Source organism: Leucopleurus acutus, assembly GCF_964270905.1.
Source record: "Leucopleurus acutus genome assembly, chromosome: 9".
In the NCBI taxonomy this organism is placed as follows: domain Eukaryota; kingdom Metazoa; phylum Chordata; class Mammalia; order Artiodactyla; family Delphinidae; genus Leucopleurus; species Leucopleurus acutus.
In genome coordinates, this window is record NC_139144.1 from 19,089,178 (window position 1) to 19,107,440 (window position 18,263).

The 18,263-nt window shown below is 42.2% G+C and overlaps 1 protein-coding gene across 1 annotated transcript in view; it reads right to left on the reverse strand.

Moving 5' to 3' along the window:
* The window catches only part of SLC26A4 (solute carrier family 26 member 4), a 49,808-nt gene that overhangs the window by 14,007 nt on the left and 17,538 nt on the right, over window positions 1–18,263 (reverse strand). Inside the window, exons 7-14 of the mRNA XM_082846908.1 lie at window positions 17,858–18,010; window positions 17,668–17,750; window positions 13,508–13,655; window positions 11,349–11,462; window positions 6,948–7,025; window positions 6,712–6,807; window positions 5,474–5,580; window positions 3,167–3,236 (exon numbers count right to left, since the gene is read on the reverse strand). Of these exons, the coding sequence (XP_082703034.1) occupies window positions 3,167–3,236; window positions 5,474–5,580; window positions 6,712–6,807; window positions 6,948–7,025; window positions 11,349–11,462; window positions 13,508–13,655; window positions 17,668–17,750; window positions 17,858–18,010 (849 nt within the window). The remainder of the gene's footprint in view (window positions 1–3,166; window positions 3,237–5,473; window positions 5,581–6,711; window positions 6,808–6,947; window positions 7,026–11,348; window positions 11,463–13,507; window positions 13,656–17,667; window positions 17,751–17,857; window positions 18,011–18,263) is intronic.

Genomic DNA, 18,263 nt, shown 5'->3' on the forward strand with positions numbered 1-18,263 from the left:
GAATTCATTGAGCACCTTTATAACCATTACTTTGAACACTTTATCAGGTACATTACTTATCTGTTTCATTAAAGTCTCTTTCTGAAATTTTGTCTTGTACTTTCATTTGGAACATATTCCTCTGTTTCTTCCTCATTTTGCTTGATTCTCTGTGTTTGTTTCTATGTGTTAGGCAAAATGGCTACCTATTCTAGTCTTCTAGTCTTGAAGGACTGGCATATGTAGGAGATGAAACTTATTGTTCAGCCTTGCCCTAGCTCTTGGGTGTCTCTCAAACCTTTGTGCTGGTCTAATTAGCCTGGTTTATTTTTTTTCTTTTTTTAAAATTTTAATTAATTTATTTATTTACTCTTTGGCTGCATTGGGTCTTTGTTGCTGCACGCGGGTTTTTTCTAGTTGCGGCAATTGGGGGCTAACTTCATTGTGGTGCATGGGCTTCTCATTGCAGTGGCTTCTCTTGTTGCGAAGCACGGGCTCTAGGCACATGGGCTTCAGTAGTTTCGGCATGTGGGCTCAGTAGTTGTGGCTTGCGGGCTCAGTAGTTGTGGCTCATGGGCTTTAAAGCGCAGGCTCAGTAGTTGTGGCGCACGGGCTTAGTTGCTCCGCAGCATCTGGGATCTTCCCGGACCAGGGCTCGAACCTGTGTCCCCTGCATCGGCAAGTGCATTCTTAACCACTGCGCCACCAGGGAAGTCCCTAGCCTGGTTTAGTTTTGATAGGTCCCAGTTGTTGAGGGTGTGCCAAGATCTGTCAGTATTCCAAGGGGAGGGATCTCATTCAGCATCTAGTTTTAGGCGATTGGAAGCCAGATCCTCAGGCAGCAGCTTTTAAAGTATGCAAATATATACAGTCTTGTGGAACCACAATTACTGACCTCAGGAGACTTGGAGGTGTCTCCTGGGTGATGGGTGCAAAAATTGTAGCTTCAGATGAACTCCTTTCTGGGAGGTACCACAAGCTGTGGCAAGGCCAAGGGAGGGTATGAGAATGATGTCTCCCTGCCTACACTGCCTGAGAGCATTTCTGTAGCCTCTATACGTGTGGCAAACCTGAAGCCTGTCACTCAGGTTAAAGCTCTAGGGTAAATAATGGGCCTTTTTCACAGGTGGACTGGGGTATGTTTTGTCTGCTATCTCTGTAGTACCCTGGGTGTGGTAGCCTGCCCAGAACTATCTTTCCAACTGTTACAGTCCTGTGGGGCCCAGGCATGCAAGGCCCTCGGGGCGCCAGGGCCAGGCAACCAAGGGGTGTTCCTTGTACGGACTGTGCTCACCTACCAGCTTTAGCATGGCTGCAGGAGAGTGCTGAGGGTAGGGCATGCTGCAGCTTTAGCGACGCAAGAGAAGAGTGCTGGGAGCGGAGCAGACCTGTGGCTTTATTGAGGTTGTGCCTGGGTGCACCCGCCTACACTAGCAAGGTACGGGGAGAGCGCAAAAATGACACTTGCCAGTGCCTCCACCCCTGAAGCAAGTCCCAAGTGGTCCTTGCCCCTCTGGCAGGTGCTTTAAGATTAGCAAATGAATCTCCTTCATATATAGTCCAGGGACTTTCAAACTGCTGCCTGCGTGCTGGGTCCCAGGATGAGTGAGCCCACATGTGAGCCCCTCCAAAGGAGTATCTCACATTCCCACAGTCCCCTCGGGGCCCGTGAATCTAAGCCCTATTGGTTTATAAAACCAGTCATTTTGGGGGCCTCGACGCTTTGGTGCAGGTCCCAAGGGATGTGGAGTACAAACCCCTTGCTCCTCAGGGAGTAGCTCCAAACTTAGGACATTCCTCCCTCTTGTGGGACGCGGAGCCAGGGGTGGGTTTTGGCGAGACTGCATCCCTGCCTTTCCTACTTGTTTTGATGTGACCCTTTTATCCCTTGTTGTGGAGGAGCTGTTCAGCTAGTTATCAGTTCTTTTTCAGAGAGAATTATTCCATATGTAGCTGTAGATTTGGTGTGTCCATAGGAGGAGGTGAGTTCAGAATCTTCCTGTTCCAGAATCCATCTTGGACCGCCCCCTTGAATTTTCTTTCTTTCTCTACTTTCTCTTGTTTGTTCCTTCTGGTGGTCACTAAGCACTCTTATTTGCAGGGAACATAAGCCCATCAGTGGAATGTTTATTTTCTTCGTTTTTTATTTTCTGGATTATATATTATTTCTTCCAATTCCAAGGATAGAGAAAAACGTCAAATAAGGTTCTTTGTGACAGAGAACATGAACGTCTCTTCTTAGAATTGAATGAAGAAAATCTTACAGGGATTTCAGACAGTGTCATAGAGGATAAGGATAACATAGCAGAGAAAGAGAAATTTTTCTCCTCTTGCTGCTTGAAAAATTGCTGTTAACATCTTGGCTTTCAGCAGTGTTACTGTAGTGTTTCTAGGTGTGGATTTTTGTGTGTACATTAATTGAGTTCAGTGGGCATTTTGGATTTGTACATTGTGGTGTTCCTCAAATTTGGGAAAGTTTTGATACTTATTCAATATTTTGTCTGGTTTTTTTTTTTCCCTCTTTTTCTCTTTTGGGAATGTTGTTACAATGTATGTTTCATTTCGTCCTAGAGGTCTCTGAGGCGCTGTCTTTTTCTTTCTTTTTTAGTTATAATTGACATATTAGTTTCAGGTGTACAACCTGATATTTGTATACATTGCAAAATGATCACTACAATAAGTCTAGTTAACGTCTGTCACCATACATAGTTACAGAATTTTTTGTGTGATGAGAACTTTTAAGATCTACTCTCTTAGGAACTTTCAAATATGCAATACAGTATTATTAACTATGGTCTTCACATGTATATTACATTCCCATGATTTATTTATTTATAACTGGAAGTTTGTGTCTTTTGACACCTTTCACTCAGAGGAATAGAATTTTGGTTCAACTTCTGGAAATAATTGAATTGCCTATTTTTTAAAAAATTCCCTGTAAAATGGTTTGACATTAAAATGACATTTTAACTAGCATGGACAAAATTCACATAAGGCTAGGATATCAGAGGGCACATTGGATTGAAAGTTTTCCTGACACCCCTCAGTGGACTTCTGGACTTTCCCAACAGAAGTAGCCTCTCTTTTTCGCTACCTTATCCCTAACGTACTGAAAGAGAAATATGCAACCCTTGAAAATCCAGCTTAGCAAACCCAAGTCCAGCCAATGTCTCACAAAGGCACTTACGTTTTTGTAATGCTTGGTGCTTTTGTAGATGTCTGTGCTAGGGATACTTCCAAGGCTGTTCCATGAGGGACTGAAAGAAGAAAAATTAAGGTCAGGAGTTTTTGGAACAGGCATATTTTGGAATAAAAAGTTAGAAGAAATTACAGATACTAAAGAGCCCATAATTTGGGTGTTTTTGGACTCTGTCTTTATCGCAGATGACATTTTCCGGTAGCTAAAAGTGAACAGCCGGTGTTTGTGTAGGATTCGGGGAGAAGAAGGAAGTGTGCCTCATTTCTGATGCCTGCAAGAAGTAATGAGCATCATACTTTCATATGTGTACGACTTTATAGGATAAGCAAAGAGCTTTCACACATGTTAAATCTTATTTGAGCCCTACCACAACCCTGAAAGATCAGCAGTATTATCCTCAATTTTACTGGTGAGTAAACTGTTTAGAGAAGTTCAAAAAGGCCCTGGAGGGAAGAGGAGCACAGCCTCTATCTTTAACCCATGGGTCTTCGTTGCCTGGTGTGGTGCCTAGAACTTACTTGTGAGTTACAGCAACTTTCTGATGAAGTATGGAGAGTCTGCACTGATCAAATTAGTATCATTTCATAGAAATAGGAGACTGGGAGGACCAGACATGAGTCCTTCCCATCCACCAGACTGTTGATTTCCTGTTTCTGATGCAATCCCATAAATTCCATGGTTCTTCAAGTGTGACTAGGGACATATGCTAAACACAATTCCTGAAGAAAGAGTGTCTGTTTAGGGTCCTCTCAGCAATGTGCTCTCTGGATCAGCCTTATAATTACTGGAAATTAAATACTGTGGAGGATACTGCTTTTTGTTGGCTCAAAGCCTCGTTACCAAATCTGCAGCTGAACGGTGCCACCGATTTTCCTCAGCTTGCTGTGCAGTGCTGATTTTTAACTTAAACCTTAGAAACTGTATAGTCTTTCTCTACAAAACCCTTCTCCCCCAATCACACTCACACAAGTAAAAGTAAACACGGAGGCATCCAGGGCACAAAACTCTCTTCCAAGGAGAGTTTCTGAGGTGTTTCCCAGTAGCACACTGGGTACTTTGGACGCTTGTGAACTCTTTCGGGCCCTTGGGCAACCATTTAAGGGTGCTGAGGCAGTAAACACAAGACTTTGGGCAGGCTCTAACATGCCAGAGGAGGGACGGAGGGAGGGAAGGAGAATTGGTTGGTGGAATGGGAAAGGTGGACTTATGCTAAGCTGAAGACATCCGTGTTGAGCTTTCCCCAGGTTTTGTATTCCTTCATGGCCCAAGTGCAGGCAAAGAAGGGACCAGACGTCTGGGAAGATAACAGAAGTTTTGAGGAAGGAGAGAAGCACGCTTCTGCTCTCTGTTCAGACAATTCCATAGACCCAGAAGGGCATCTACCAAAGACCTCTCAAGTGTCAAAACAAGGGAATTCCCCGGCGGTCCAGTGGTTAGGACTCTGCACTCTCACTGCCAAGGGCCTGTGTACCCCCGGTTGGGGAACTAAGATCCCGCCAACCTTGCGGCCAGAAAAAAGATTTTTTTTAATAAAAAAATTTTTTAAAAGTCAAAACAAAACAAATGAAAAAACATACACCTTTTGGCTGCCTCACAGATTGTTTTCCATTACTTTGAACTGTGTCTGTGTTGCTTTCACTCTGCAGAGGACCTAATCATGTCTACTTCGCATAATTGGTGTGGCTTATTGGGTACATACCTTATTTGGCAGATTTGAATGAATTTTGGCTACAGTCAACTGTTTTAAAGTCTCCTGCTCTGGGTTGTTACATAATTTCTGGGTTACTAGCTTCAAAAGAAAATGAGCTACAATATATTTAGCAGCTGTCTGGGCCCAAGGCTTGGGCCCAGTGCCTCTCAGACATCATCTCATTTTAAAAAGAAACTACACAGCAACTTCAGTCTTTTGCTGAATCATGTATCTTTTAGTCTTACCATGACTTGGAGGAGAGCATAGCAGTAGACCATGTGAATAAGTGCACAGATTTTGGGGTGAGATCTGTGTTCAAATCCTGTCTCTGCCACTGACTAGCTGATCTTGGGGAAGGTTCTTAACCTTTCTGAGCTTCAGTTATCTTACTAGGATGAGGAGAGCAAAACCTATTCACAGGGTTTTCTTGAAGACTAAATATGATAATGTGTGTAAAGCACCATACGCTTAATTTGTAGAAGCACTCAATATAGTAACTATTATGAAAGGGAGTGCTTTTATTGTATTTATCACAATAAAGAAACATAATAAATCTCAGGGTGTGTTGTCCTGTGTATCGATAACCTGGATCTTATATTACTCACAATTGAACTCTCAAGACCACAGTCAGAAATCCAAATATAAGGCCAGCTAGTAAACCGAGGTCCAGCCCCAGAATGATGGATGCTACGCACGTAAACACCCAGATAACCTAGGAAAACATGGAAATGAAAGGAATTATGTTAATTCATCAGGTACCATCAGGTGAGCAATTACCTGTAAAAATAAGATCAATTGTCCACGAACAAATTACAGCGTTGTAAAATATTCTGACTTCATTGCATACTTTAAGTGGAAGTGGAAATTGCCCTTTCCAGTAAAGGCCAGCTGTTCCATTTAAATATTCTTAAATTTAATTTTTGCATATTGACATGGTTCAAAATAAAATTAGTATTAAAAAGGTGTGCAGTGGGACTTCTCTGGCAGTCCAGTGGTTAAGACTCTGTGCTTCCACTGTAGGGGCCACGGGTTTGATCACTGGTAGGGGAACCAAGATCTGGCATGCTGCGTGGCACGGCCAAAAAAAAAAAAAAGTGTGCAGTGAAAAATCTTGGTTGTAACTCTCTCCTTTCTCCATCCATTCCCAACGACGCTCCTTTCTTGTGTCCTCGTTTATTTCTGTGTGTGTACACACATGTGCACACTTTTCTCCAGCATTTCTTTTGGCAAATACAAGCAAATATGACTACAAAGCATATATTATTTTCCCTTCTTTTGGTGTGTTATACACACTCTTCCATAGTGCACTGGTCTCTTTTTTACTTCACAATTTCTCTTGGAAATCTTTCCATATAGATATATAGGGAATTTTCCCATTCTTTTTATCTGTTCTGGTTTAAATTAGGGCAGAACTCTGAAGGGTTTAGCTTCTTTTTTTTTTTTTCTAACAATCCCTCAGAAGACTGGTAAAGGTTACTTTAATCAATATTATAATCAATGTGGGGTTTCGTATTTTGTTTTTGCTTTGTTTTTGTTTTGTTTGTCTTTCTAAATTAGAGGGTTTTTTAAAAATTTGGTTTTTGGCCTTAGAAGGCCAAGGGTATATGAAGGAGCTCATATGGGATTCTTGCCAGAAATGAATCTTCCCAGAGATACAGGACCTTCACAAATCACAGCTCATGTGGAAGACTTCCCAGCTTTGGCTTATCCACAAAATTCTAATTTCTGCTCTGGTTCCCAAAATGCAAGTAAGACTTAGGAGATAAGGGGATGTAATCATATGGCAAGAAGCATATAAGAAACAATTCTTATTTCAGAGAAAAACGGATGGTAAGTGACTTACAGCATCAGTCTTATTCTGCCTCCACAGACGAGGAATGTCACACACCTGCATAAACATCCCCTTCAGGTTGGCGATTACAACAGCTGCCAAGACCGACTGCCAAGAGACACAGGGAGGCTGAGTTATTCAGGGGAATGGTTTTCCATGTGATGACTTCTAAATCCCCTGTTACTTCTCAGGTGGCAGAGCAGTGAAGGGGAAGTATGGAATCGGTGTGGCGAGAAGCAGTGTTATACCTTCTGCAAGGGTTCCAACAACTTCCCCAGGGCAATGATGGCAATCATCACAATCCCAGCCGAGATCATGCCGGCAACCTGAAAGACATACGTGTCCCATAACCAGGGTCCGTCCTGCCCCCTCTGGACATGCGCTTGCTGGACACATGCGTGCAAGAGCCTGTTCATGGGCACACGTGACACTTCCCAACTTCCCCCCTTCTGCTCAATACTGTTGAGACAAGTGAGAATTATTTGCGAAAACCATACATTTAGTAGTTATGGCAGAGAAATTAAAGAAAATGTGGACCCTGAGTCTGGTAGAGTAAAGCCTGGATTGCACTTGGATACACTGCAGACATATACTTTTGGTGTCAATTCAAGAGGCCAAACTTCTAGTCATTTGCCATTCGAGGAAACAGGGCCCATCCCCCTTCCCAGACAACAGATCCTTGTAATGTTCTTGGGAAATAAATTCTCATAGCACATAACTGATTCTGCTGCATTATTGAGTCAGCAACCTGATAACGATTCAGATAACACTTTGTATACATGGTTGCCATGATAATCTCAGAGAAAATAAATTTACCAGTCTTTCTGTAGATTCAGAATGCCACATGAGCCTGCTGAGTGGTGGGACCATGTCTCCCGCATCCTCCCACAGCTTCACGGATTCAGGCTCAGAGCTTTGCCCTACAAGCAGCCCGAGTGAGGGTGGGCAGTAGCAGAAGTCAAGGAAGCTTCAGAAACTTTACCTTCGCTGGCAAAAAAGCTCTCCTAAGATCCGTAACTAGTTAGGAGAGAGGCTGAGGGGGTGGGGACTACTCTCTGTTGTGATTAGATGACCAATGGGTTCTCTGCTGAGACAGCTGGGGCCTGGCCGAGGTGAAGCCTAGTAGCTCTGAAACAAAGGAGAGAAGGAGACAGGGAGCCAGAAGCAAAGCGACCAGAGAGGAGGCAGCAGAGAAGGTTGCCCTGGGCCCAAGTACTGCCTAGTGCAAGATGTTTGCCTTCAAGGAGACACATAAAGCCAATAGAAATTAAAAGTCCGAAAACTTAAGGGAATTTCATATCCACGCTCATTCACTCCAGCTGGCAAATTGCTCAGTCATGTTCAGAGGATACTTAGGCCAGACTGAGGCGATATTACGTATATGACGTACAGAAAAGTCTGCTCTGTCCAGCCAGATCCCCTTTTCTAGGCAATTTGTTATCTCCCAGCACAACACCTCCGGGTTCCCAGTACCTTGGTGAGCTTTCCCCTCTCCTATCTAAGCAGAGAAGCTGGTATCCGTCCTCCCTCCTTCCCTCCTTTCCTTCCTTCCTTTCTTCTACGGAATTACTTAACCAACATTCATTGTCTATCATGAGCCACATGCATCTCACTGTGGATGTAGGGCTCTGTGAATTGGTGAGAGGGATGGAGATTTGGGGACAGGGACCACAGCCAGCTGCCCAACTCATGCCAGGAGGGTGGCCACCTACTCACTGAGGATAGGAAATAATTAGCCTCCAATTATGGAGGCCAAGACTAATTTTGGTTACTATTTTAAAATCTGTGAGGGAACCCATTGCTTGTACTTAATTTATAAAGGAAAATTACTTATTTTGCAGGAAATGCTGTAGATTTCATATCTATGAGCAGATTCAGTTACTAGAGAATTAATTCTTCTCTTAAGTGAGAGGGTAACCAGAGCTAGGGAATAGTTTGTCATCAGAATTACTTTTTCATTAATCAGTAGAAGTCAGATGGGGGTGAGGGAAAGAACAGGTTGCAATGTTGAGCTCTTCTACAATCTGTAGATGTGTTGCAAACAGTTGAGGTCCACTAATACTTATGATTCTGTTCATTCATTCAGCAAATACATGCCGGGTGCTTCTTATGTGTCAGGTACAACATATGTATCATAGGTACTAAGGCACTATTCTTACCTTGAGAAGTTAATGACTGGAACCATCAACATTTACAAGTGAGTGCCAGGATTTTATAAACATTTTCTTATTTAATCCTCACAACATCCCTATGAGGCGGATACAATTATTATCCCCATTGCATAGATGCGGAAACTGAGGTTCCAACATGAAAAAAAACATGAGAAGCCACACAACAGGAGAAGACTTGCCAGTCTAGTTGGTCACAAGTCCCTGGATTTCAGTCCAGACACTTAGACTTTTAATCCCAGAACTTAGTGTACATTTCAGTAATTAAATATCAAGCTATTTCTCTGCTTGCTTCATTCTTCAGTACTGAAATCCTGGCATCCTTCATTCCTAAATATAATACACACCAGTGTGTGGCAGGGGGTATTAGCTTACCAGAACACCATTATCCCCAAAGCCTCTGCCAAGGCATCACTTTACATGGGCATTCTTAGGAGGGGAGGGGAGGATGGACGGGACTGTGCCCATTTCAGTCTGGAAGTAACAGCAGAGAATGGACATCAGCACTTGGGGATATGCCTGCACCCACTTACAGCCATGTGCCCTGGAGAGCTTGTCAGGGCCCCATCTCCAGTGGAAGCAGCAGAAAATTTCACTGCTGACAGCTACCCCCTGAACCGCAGGTATAGCTCTGGCAATCACCTCCAACCTCTTTCCCTTGACCACAGATCTCTGGTTATGCTTCCTGTTTGAGGCTGTATTGTTTTATTTGCTCTCACAAAGCTGGAAATGTTTGCAGAAAAAAGCAAAGAAAACTCAATTTTAAACAGAAAAATTCTGAAAATTTAGACTAAATTTTTGTTGAACGGGAGTCAAGAAATTGTAAGAGGCCAGTTCTTCTGACCTTGTCACCAAGATCCTTTATAAATGGTAAAGGAGCATCATGGGCACCCTGGGGACAGTTCAGGCTCCCCCTGGGCAACTTCCTTGTTGGAGTCATTCATTTTCTCAGTTTCTCTCTTTTGTACTTATTTGTAAGTGTCTCTACCTTAAAAAACCCTATTTGAAGACTCTCTGTGTGTGTATGTATGTATGTGTGTATGTGTGTGTGTGTGTATGTGTGTGTGTATGTGTGTGTATGTGTATGTGTGTGTGTATGTATGTGTGTGTATGTGTGTGTGTGTGTATATGTGTGTGTGTATGTGTGTGTATGTGTGTGTGTATGTATGTGTGTGTATGTGTGTGTGTATGTGTGTGTATGTATGTGTGTGTATGTGTGTGTGTGTGTATGTGTGTGTGTGTGTATGTGTGTGTATGTGTGTGTGTATGTATGTGTGTGTATATGTGTGTGTGTGTTGTGTATGTGTGTGTGTGTGTGTGTGTGTGTGTGTGTGTGTGTGTTACCCTATTCACTTTGGATTTGTTGTTCTCCTTTATAGTCTCAATGTACTTTTTTTTTTTTCATTTTTTTTCCAATGTACTTTTTACTCTTAAATAATAGTTCTTTCTGTACTGGGATGAGAAAACTCTTCAGGCATAACAGAAACACAATTCCTGAGCTGCCCCTCACCCCCATCTACTTGGTTTGGCTTAGCTGACTCATGTCCTGCTGGAAAGAATGGTCTGAGAACAGCTCCTGAGCTTTCTAGCCCATTGGAGGAGGAGTTTTCCAGAGATTAACTTGGATGCTGGTTTGGCAACAACTTAAAAACCACATTTAAAAGGCAAGATGAGGGCTTCCCTGGTGGCACAGTGGTTGAGAGTCCGCCTGCCGAGGCAGGGGACACGGGTTTGTGCCCCGGTCCAGGAAGATCCCACATGCCGCGGAGCGGCTGGGCCCATGAGCCATGGCCGCTGAGCCTGCGCGTCCACAGCCTGTGCTCCGCAACAGGAGAGGCCACGACAGTGAGTGGCCCGCGTACCACAAAAAAAAAAAAAAAAAAAAGGCAAGATGAAACCCACATTCAGAACTTTAGGAACAAAAGTCTTGCTCAGGAAGAGATGCCAAAACATTACAACAAAAATATCCTCGGCTAGCAAACTTGTTCTGTGGGACCCAACGCCTCTGGACGAATCTCCTGATCCTTGTAAAGGAAATGTAAATAGACAGCTTTTCATTTTCCTGAAAATAGAATAACTCACTAAGCCACAAAGTGCTCTTACTAGGCCTTCTCTATCCCCAGATAACAAATTGGTAAAAATCAGCATTCTTCATGACTGATTCCTTGTCAACTGTTATCGTCCCTGGAAAAGAAGTCAGTGGAGCTATCTACCAGCTGAGCACTCACACAAAATGGTTTGAGACTTGCTGCATCAGAAAACCATAAATGTTGCTGTGGAAGAGTTTTTAGGGGAGGGGATGGATCACCGTCAAGGAGATGGAGAGACCCCGGGTGCAATCAGACCAGGAAGTACAAGTTTCTCTTTTCTCAAAGGCTAATCATCCTGCTGAGTTCTTGTGCAAGTCTTTCTGAGCCACCATTCCCCTGACTCATTCTTTCCATCATTCTAGATGGATATTACGACACCGCTGTTACATACCTGTGTCTTTCCCCCAGTGCTCTCCTGGACGGCGGTGCGGGACAGGGCAGTGGTGGCCACAAAACAAGAGAAGAATCCAGAGAAGATGTTGCTGATCCCAAAGGCAATGAATTCCTAAGAGAGAGACTGGATGGCAGTGTTGCTACATATCAAATCTTTGCAAGACCCTCGCCAAGTGTTTAAGGAAGAGCATTAAGAAAGCAAACTCTCAAGCCCACCCTGCCTGGGAGTCCCAGTTTAATTCTTACCATTAAAGGTGCTTGGGACCCTTGGAAGACATGGGGACTTCTGGCTCCGTAGAGCCTGAGAGAGGCTTCACTGCTTTCAGTTGTTTTTAAGATTGACTGATCTTTTGCTCAAATGCTTATTTCACTTCCTGGTGAGTGGCATATCTGTAACTCTCACATGAAATATTTTCTCTGTGGTTGGATATTTGCTATGAAGTGTATTATGATTAGGAGGGCTGTTATTCTTATTGAGTACTAATCATTTAACTGCTGTAATTGCTATGCTATGTTTTCAGAAACCAACCATACTTGCAGATTTGCAAGCAGTGGAAAATCAGCTCACCTGGTAAATGTATCAGGTGCTACCAAAAATGTCCTGTATCTATTACAGGTATCCCCTGCTTTTCAAAAGCTCACTTTACGCCACTTGGCTTTTATGAAAGACCTATGTTAGTACCTGTTTTTGCTAACTGAAAGAAATCCCAAGGGGCTTTTTGCTTTTACAAAAAAGGGTGAAAAGCATCTGTTTTGTAGCTAGCCCTTATAGACGCAGCATGCCCCCCAAGTAGGGAGAGTGGCACCACCAAGCTCCTCCCCCGGAAACTGCACTCAGCATCTCAGCATCGAGCCGCCATCGCTTTGAACTGTGTTGGTGAGCACCTGTGCTTCATCTAAATGGATTTTGTGCATCTGTTTGCAAGATGTGTCCTAAGGTAACTGCTTCTTCACTTTACTGCCATTTCTGCTTAAGAAAGTTTTCATAGGAACGCTCTACGTTAGGGTAGCAGGAGAAACCTGTAATTGCACAATAAACCACCTCAATTTAAAGTGGTCACAACTATTATCATTGGTGTTTGTTGCTCTGTTTTGCCGTATTATAGCTGTCATTAAAAAAACAATTACCAGGCGATACTAGATTACATGAAGAATTCTTATTCCAATCTGTTAAGCTTAAATGTTATTTATGACCTAACTGAATTAACTTTTTAAAAATTAGGATTACTTCAACTTATTTCTTAAAAAGTAAAGTGATGCACATACATTATTAATACTATGCGTAAAATAGACAACTAACGAGAACATACAGTAGAGCACAGGGAACTCTACTCAATGCTCTGTGGTGACCTAAATGGGAAGGAAATCCAAAAAAGAGGGGATATATGTATTCGTATAGCTGACTCACTTTGCTGTACAGTAGAAACTAACACAACATTGTAAAGCAACTATACTCCAATAAAAATTAATTTAAAAAAAGTACAGTGATGCATACAGTGCAAGGAATATAGCCAATGTTTTCTAAGAACTATAAATGGAGTAGAACCTCTAACGCTTGTGAATCGCTATGTTGTACACCTGAAACTTATATAATATAGTACATCAACTATAACCCAATTAAAAAAATAATTTGTTAAAAAATGTAAAGCAAAAAAGAGATGTATCAAGCTAATACTACACATGGAGCTTGTTTGGATACTTAACCAGACAAATCAACTCTTGAAAAAAACTTTTTAAGATAATCTGAAAACTGACTAGATAGTTGATATTATCAAGGAATTATTGTGAAGTTTTTTAGTTGTGATAATGATCTTGTGGTTATACCTGAAAACTGACTGGTTATTAGATGGTATTAGGGAATTACAGCTAGTTTTTTAGATATGATGATGTATCACGATTGCTTTTTACATGCTTATCTTTCAGAGACATATAATAAAATATGGATAAAGAAACAGTAAAATATATTTTAAAAATTAAGTGATACAACATGTGTATTTCAAAATAATTTCAAATTAGCACACACAGGAGAGAAACCAACTCAATAAAGATGGGTGGAAGAAACCAATTCCTTCTTTAGCAGACAACAAAAATCTTTCCCATTTATGTTTTCTTCTTATTTTCAGCCCTACAAAACCAGTTCAGCAAGAGTGACCATACCTGGTTCCCATCGATGGTGTAATCATACTTGATGGCGTATACTTTTCCTACAGACACTGCAATGGCATAAGCGACCACAGCGATGGAAAATGATGCAGTCAGCATCTCAGAAAACAAACTCACAGATGGAATCGCCGGAGGCAAAAACCTAGTGAGTTTTTACATGAAAAATGCTGTGAAAATTTGACCGTAATGCTCTTCCCCCACCTCACCAAATGCTCTATCAACCCAGCCACAAGTCAGAAATGAAAGGACTTGATCCAAGAGGGCAAGAGGTACGTGAGATGCATAAGTGGTAGCATCTGTTTTTACAGGTTTCAATCAGAAGTTGGTGCTATCTCACTGGCTGATTCCTTTGTCCCCTATTTGAGAGGCTACAGATGCTGCCTTATCTACGCTCTGACAAGAATAAGCCTGTCATTACTGATTTCTTAAAACCATACAATCCCATGCTGTGCCATTTCACACATTAGTGTTTCTCCTTACACAATTTCATCTTAAAGGTCTTTGAATTTAAAAGATATCCTAGCCATAAAATGAGATTTACCCTGTACAAGGTGAGGTCAGGTCTGTTAAAGAGACAAAGAATGTAAGATGCTAAAAGAGCTAAGTGGAAAATCCACTCTAAGAGCCATGATATTTAAAATCTTCTTGAGTCCGAAAAAGATTAAATGTGTGTAATTATCATAATGCTCCACAGTCACAATGATTAAGACATCCCAACAACTGCGGGATCAAACAGTTGCTGTTTGACAAAACCAGAGCTACTCTACCAACTGTATAAAGAAATAAATCTACAAGTTTATAAGCCTGCAATTGTCCCCAAATATGAAAATCGGGTGGGTGGTGGATGCCTTTCTTGTACCTATATCTTTTTTTTTTTTTTTTTTCCGGTGTGTGGGCCTCTCACTGTTGTGGCCTCTCCCATTGCGGAGCACAGGCTCCAGCCGCGCAGGCTCAGCGGCCATGGCTCACGGGCCCAGCCGCTTCACGGCTTGTGGGATCTTCCTGGACCGGGGAACGAACTCGTGTCCCCTGCATCGGCAGGAGGACTCTCAACCACTGCGCCACCAGGGAAGCCCACTTGTACCTATATCTTGATTAATATCCATAGGGTGTAATTCCAGAGGTCCCTGGCCAAAAAACAAAAGCAAAAGGCAATCTCCCTGACCTACCTCACACCTGAAGTTCCTTTAATAGGAAACTATATTTTTTTCCGCCTATAATTAGAGGGAAGTAGTAAAGTAGAAATGATTCTTATAGAAAACAATAGAAATCTAGAGCCAGCTAATATCCTAATATTATCCAAATTAATATCCTAATCTAATATCCTAGAAATTGTTGAATCTACCTCTCTTTTTGTTGATACCGGAACTGAGGTCCAGAAAAGTGAAATGATCTGCTCAAGGTCATTTATTATGTCCAGGTATGAATGTTAGATATTAGATGATTTCCTGGGTCACAAGATCTGACTGACCCTTTTAGAGCCTGCTGGTTAAGAAAAAGGTTAGCGATGGGACTTCCCTGGCAGTCCAGTTGTTAGGACTCCGGGCTTCCCATGCAGGGGGCACGGGTTCGATCCCTGGTCTGGGAACTAAGATCCCACATACCGTGCAGTGCGGACAAAAAGTAAAAATTAAAAAACAAAAGACAACAACAAAAAAGAAAAAGGGTCAGTGAGAGAATGAGGGCTCCTCGTTTAGGTGAATCCTAGTGGGACACTCAGAAGCTGACCGGACTTGCAGAAATTGTATACTTGGCCAAGCAAGGGAGTAGGGAAGTAAGGCAAGTGGTCACGGTTTTAGGGACAGTGTCATTGGGCCCTGAGCGATACTGACATATGGCATTGGCCCTCAATGGGACAAAAGGAAGCTGCTGGCGGCGGCTGTGCTTTTACTCCCTTATTGGGGGCTTGATGTGGGGAGGGGATGAAGAGGTGGGTAGCACAGCGTTTTTCTTTGTTCCTCTTCCTTTCGTCCTACTCACCTTTCTCTCCTTTCCTTGCCCTTTTCCAATCTCTCCACAGCACCCTTTCATTTTCCGGTTTGTTAACGTTATTAGACTTGTTTCAGTGCTACCAAAAAGTTGCACAAGACAAATGGGATCACTGCCCTTGGGGAGGAGCTTTGAGTCCTGGGGGCCAGGCAGGTTAGGGCAGCTGACCAATCACACCAGGCGGTCTGTCAGAGGATGCAACTTGACTAACCCAAGAGCAAGAGGCTAGAGATCCATTCTCAGCAGGAGAGCAGCCAGGAAAGCTCTGGATAGGGTCAGAAAGGATCACTGAGGGCGGGCGTCCCCAACCCCCGGGCCACGGACCGGTACCTGTGCACGGAGATGAGCGGCGGACGAGCGAGCGAAGCTTCATCCGCTGCTCTTCGTCGCTTGTTTTACCGCCTGAACCATCCTCCGCCCCACCCGACCCCCACCCCACTCCGTGCAAAACTTGCCTTTCATGACACCGGTCCCTGGTGCCAAAAAGGCTGGGGACTGCTGACTTAGGGCAGCAAAAATGAGTTCCCTAAATCTATTAATGGAACATGGACTTATGGGACTGGGCATTTGCTATGGACCTCCTCTAAGAGTTACACCCTAGGAAGCCTGACAACAGGGATCTATGAAATATATTTTTTATGTAGCTGTTTATAACTACTCAAATAATCTGTTAGGGTGAAAACGCCATAACTCAAATAGCCAACAATGCATCTTTTTATCACTAAATTTATACCAGCATTAGGATTCACTATCAAAATGTTGATCCTCTAATGTAAAGTTTCCCAAACTTACCTGAGCATTAGAATCACTTGAAGCCCGTTTGAAAAATATTAATTCCCAGGCCCCTCCTCTGGAAAGCCTGATTCCATAGGTTCGGGGTTGGAACTAGGAATCTGTGTTAACAAGGGCCTCATGTGATTCTTAAAAAAAAGTGAGTTTGAGAAACACCAGAAAGAATGATATGTAAGTTAAGCCCCGTGTAGCCAGCTGTAATTTTTCTTTTTCTTTTTTTTTTTTTGAACAGATTAGAAGAAATCATAAGATTAACCCAATGGCAAGGCAGCAGTTCCCTGTGGAATAAGCCCCGGGACTGAGCTGGCCTGAGGAGTTTCTATTAAGAGCATCAGAAACAGACTGTTACTGGTCCCTCAGCTATTATTAAGGGAGGGGGAACCAGTACTTACTAGTTATCTAACAGCAAGTCTAGTCATAGATGCTATAAGTTTATGTTACAAATGTAATAAACATCTGGGTTTCTTTTTCAATGTCATATGATGGAATTATACTGTAGGACCCTCGGTCCACTTTGCACTTTATGAGCGATCTCATTGGTGCTTTACAGCAAGTTCAAGTTGAGATTTCAGTGGTTTGTCATTCTCTTTGTGTCATAGGAGAAACTGCCAGGGCCACAGGACTAGATGGTGACAGAAGTAGACAAAGAACCTTAGTTCTTTACTCTTTTAATTCATCAAACTATCAAATATATCAAACCTCCCTTAGAGATAATGCATTTTATTTATAGGCACAAATGATATAATTATTATCTAAGATGGATTAAACTAAATGGAGGAGAATTTAGGCCAGATGTCCCTTTTTCCTTAAGCAGATTGTTCTCAGTACAATAAATGTTACTAACCATGATTCTACAGTATGTATAGTACACTGTAATTGTATATGTGAGTTTAAATCAGGAATCTGGCGTTAAAAGTGCATGTCCTGCCACATTTTAAGAACATAAAGAAAAAGAGAGGGCTTCCCTGGTGGCGCAGTGGTTGAGAGTCCGCCTGCCGATGCAGGGGACGCGTGTTTGTGCCCCGGTCCCGGAAGATCCCACATGCTGCGGAGCGGCTGGGCCCGTGAGCCATGGCCGCTGAGCCTGCGCGTCCGGAGCCTGTGCTCCGCAACGGGAGAGGCCACAACAGTGAGAGGCCCGCGTACCGCAAAAGAAAAAAAAGAAAAAGAAAAAGAGAGAGCATATGCGGGTCTCTTTTATACAAATGGCTTGATCTTTATCTACACACATACTGTTTATCTGATAGTTTGCACAAATAGGTATTTCTTTAAGATCACACACAAATAAGACCAATGAAATGAAGCTTAAGTTTCATTTAAACAGAAAGTACTGACAATATATTAGTATTGCCTAAGAGGAACTCCATACTCACCCACTTGGGATGGACTTAACAATGCCAGCGTTATAGTTTTTTTCCAGGTCAACTCCATATGAAATGGCAGTAGCTATTATTGTCTGAAATAAAACAAAAGAGGTTAAAAAAAAAAAGTCCATTTGTTTTAACAATTCCTTTCTTATCAAACTAATTAATGCTGAATTTTCTAATTACACATTCTACTTACCACAATCACTTCTATAGGAATAGGGACTGGGATTTTGTGTTTAAATCGATCATTTAATTCCTTAACTGCCATACAGATGATAATGGTGAGTAATCCAGCAATGAAATCAGCAAGATTAGTGTTACCAATATTTTGAAAAATCTCAATTAGAGTCTGTAAAAAAAAATGTTTTTATATAGTTCCCATAGGAAAAATCATATCATCATCAAAGAGCACTTAAGAATTTCATGTAAAATTATAAAAATGTGTTGGTTAATATACAGACCGCCGACATCCAATCTTTGCAATACATATACCAAGTTATTAATGATGGTTAACTTGAAGTGGTAAAAGTAAGGGTGATTTCTGCTTTCTTATTTTTGCTTATCTGTATTTTTTACAATAAGAATGAGATCTTTTAAAAGAC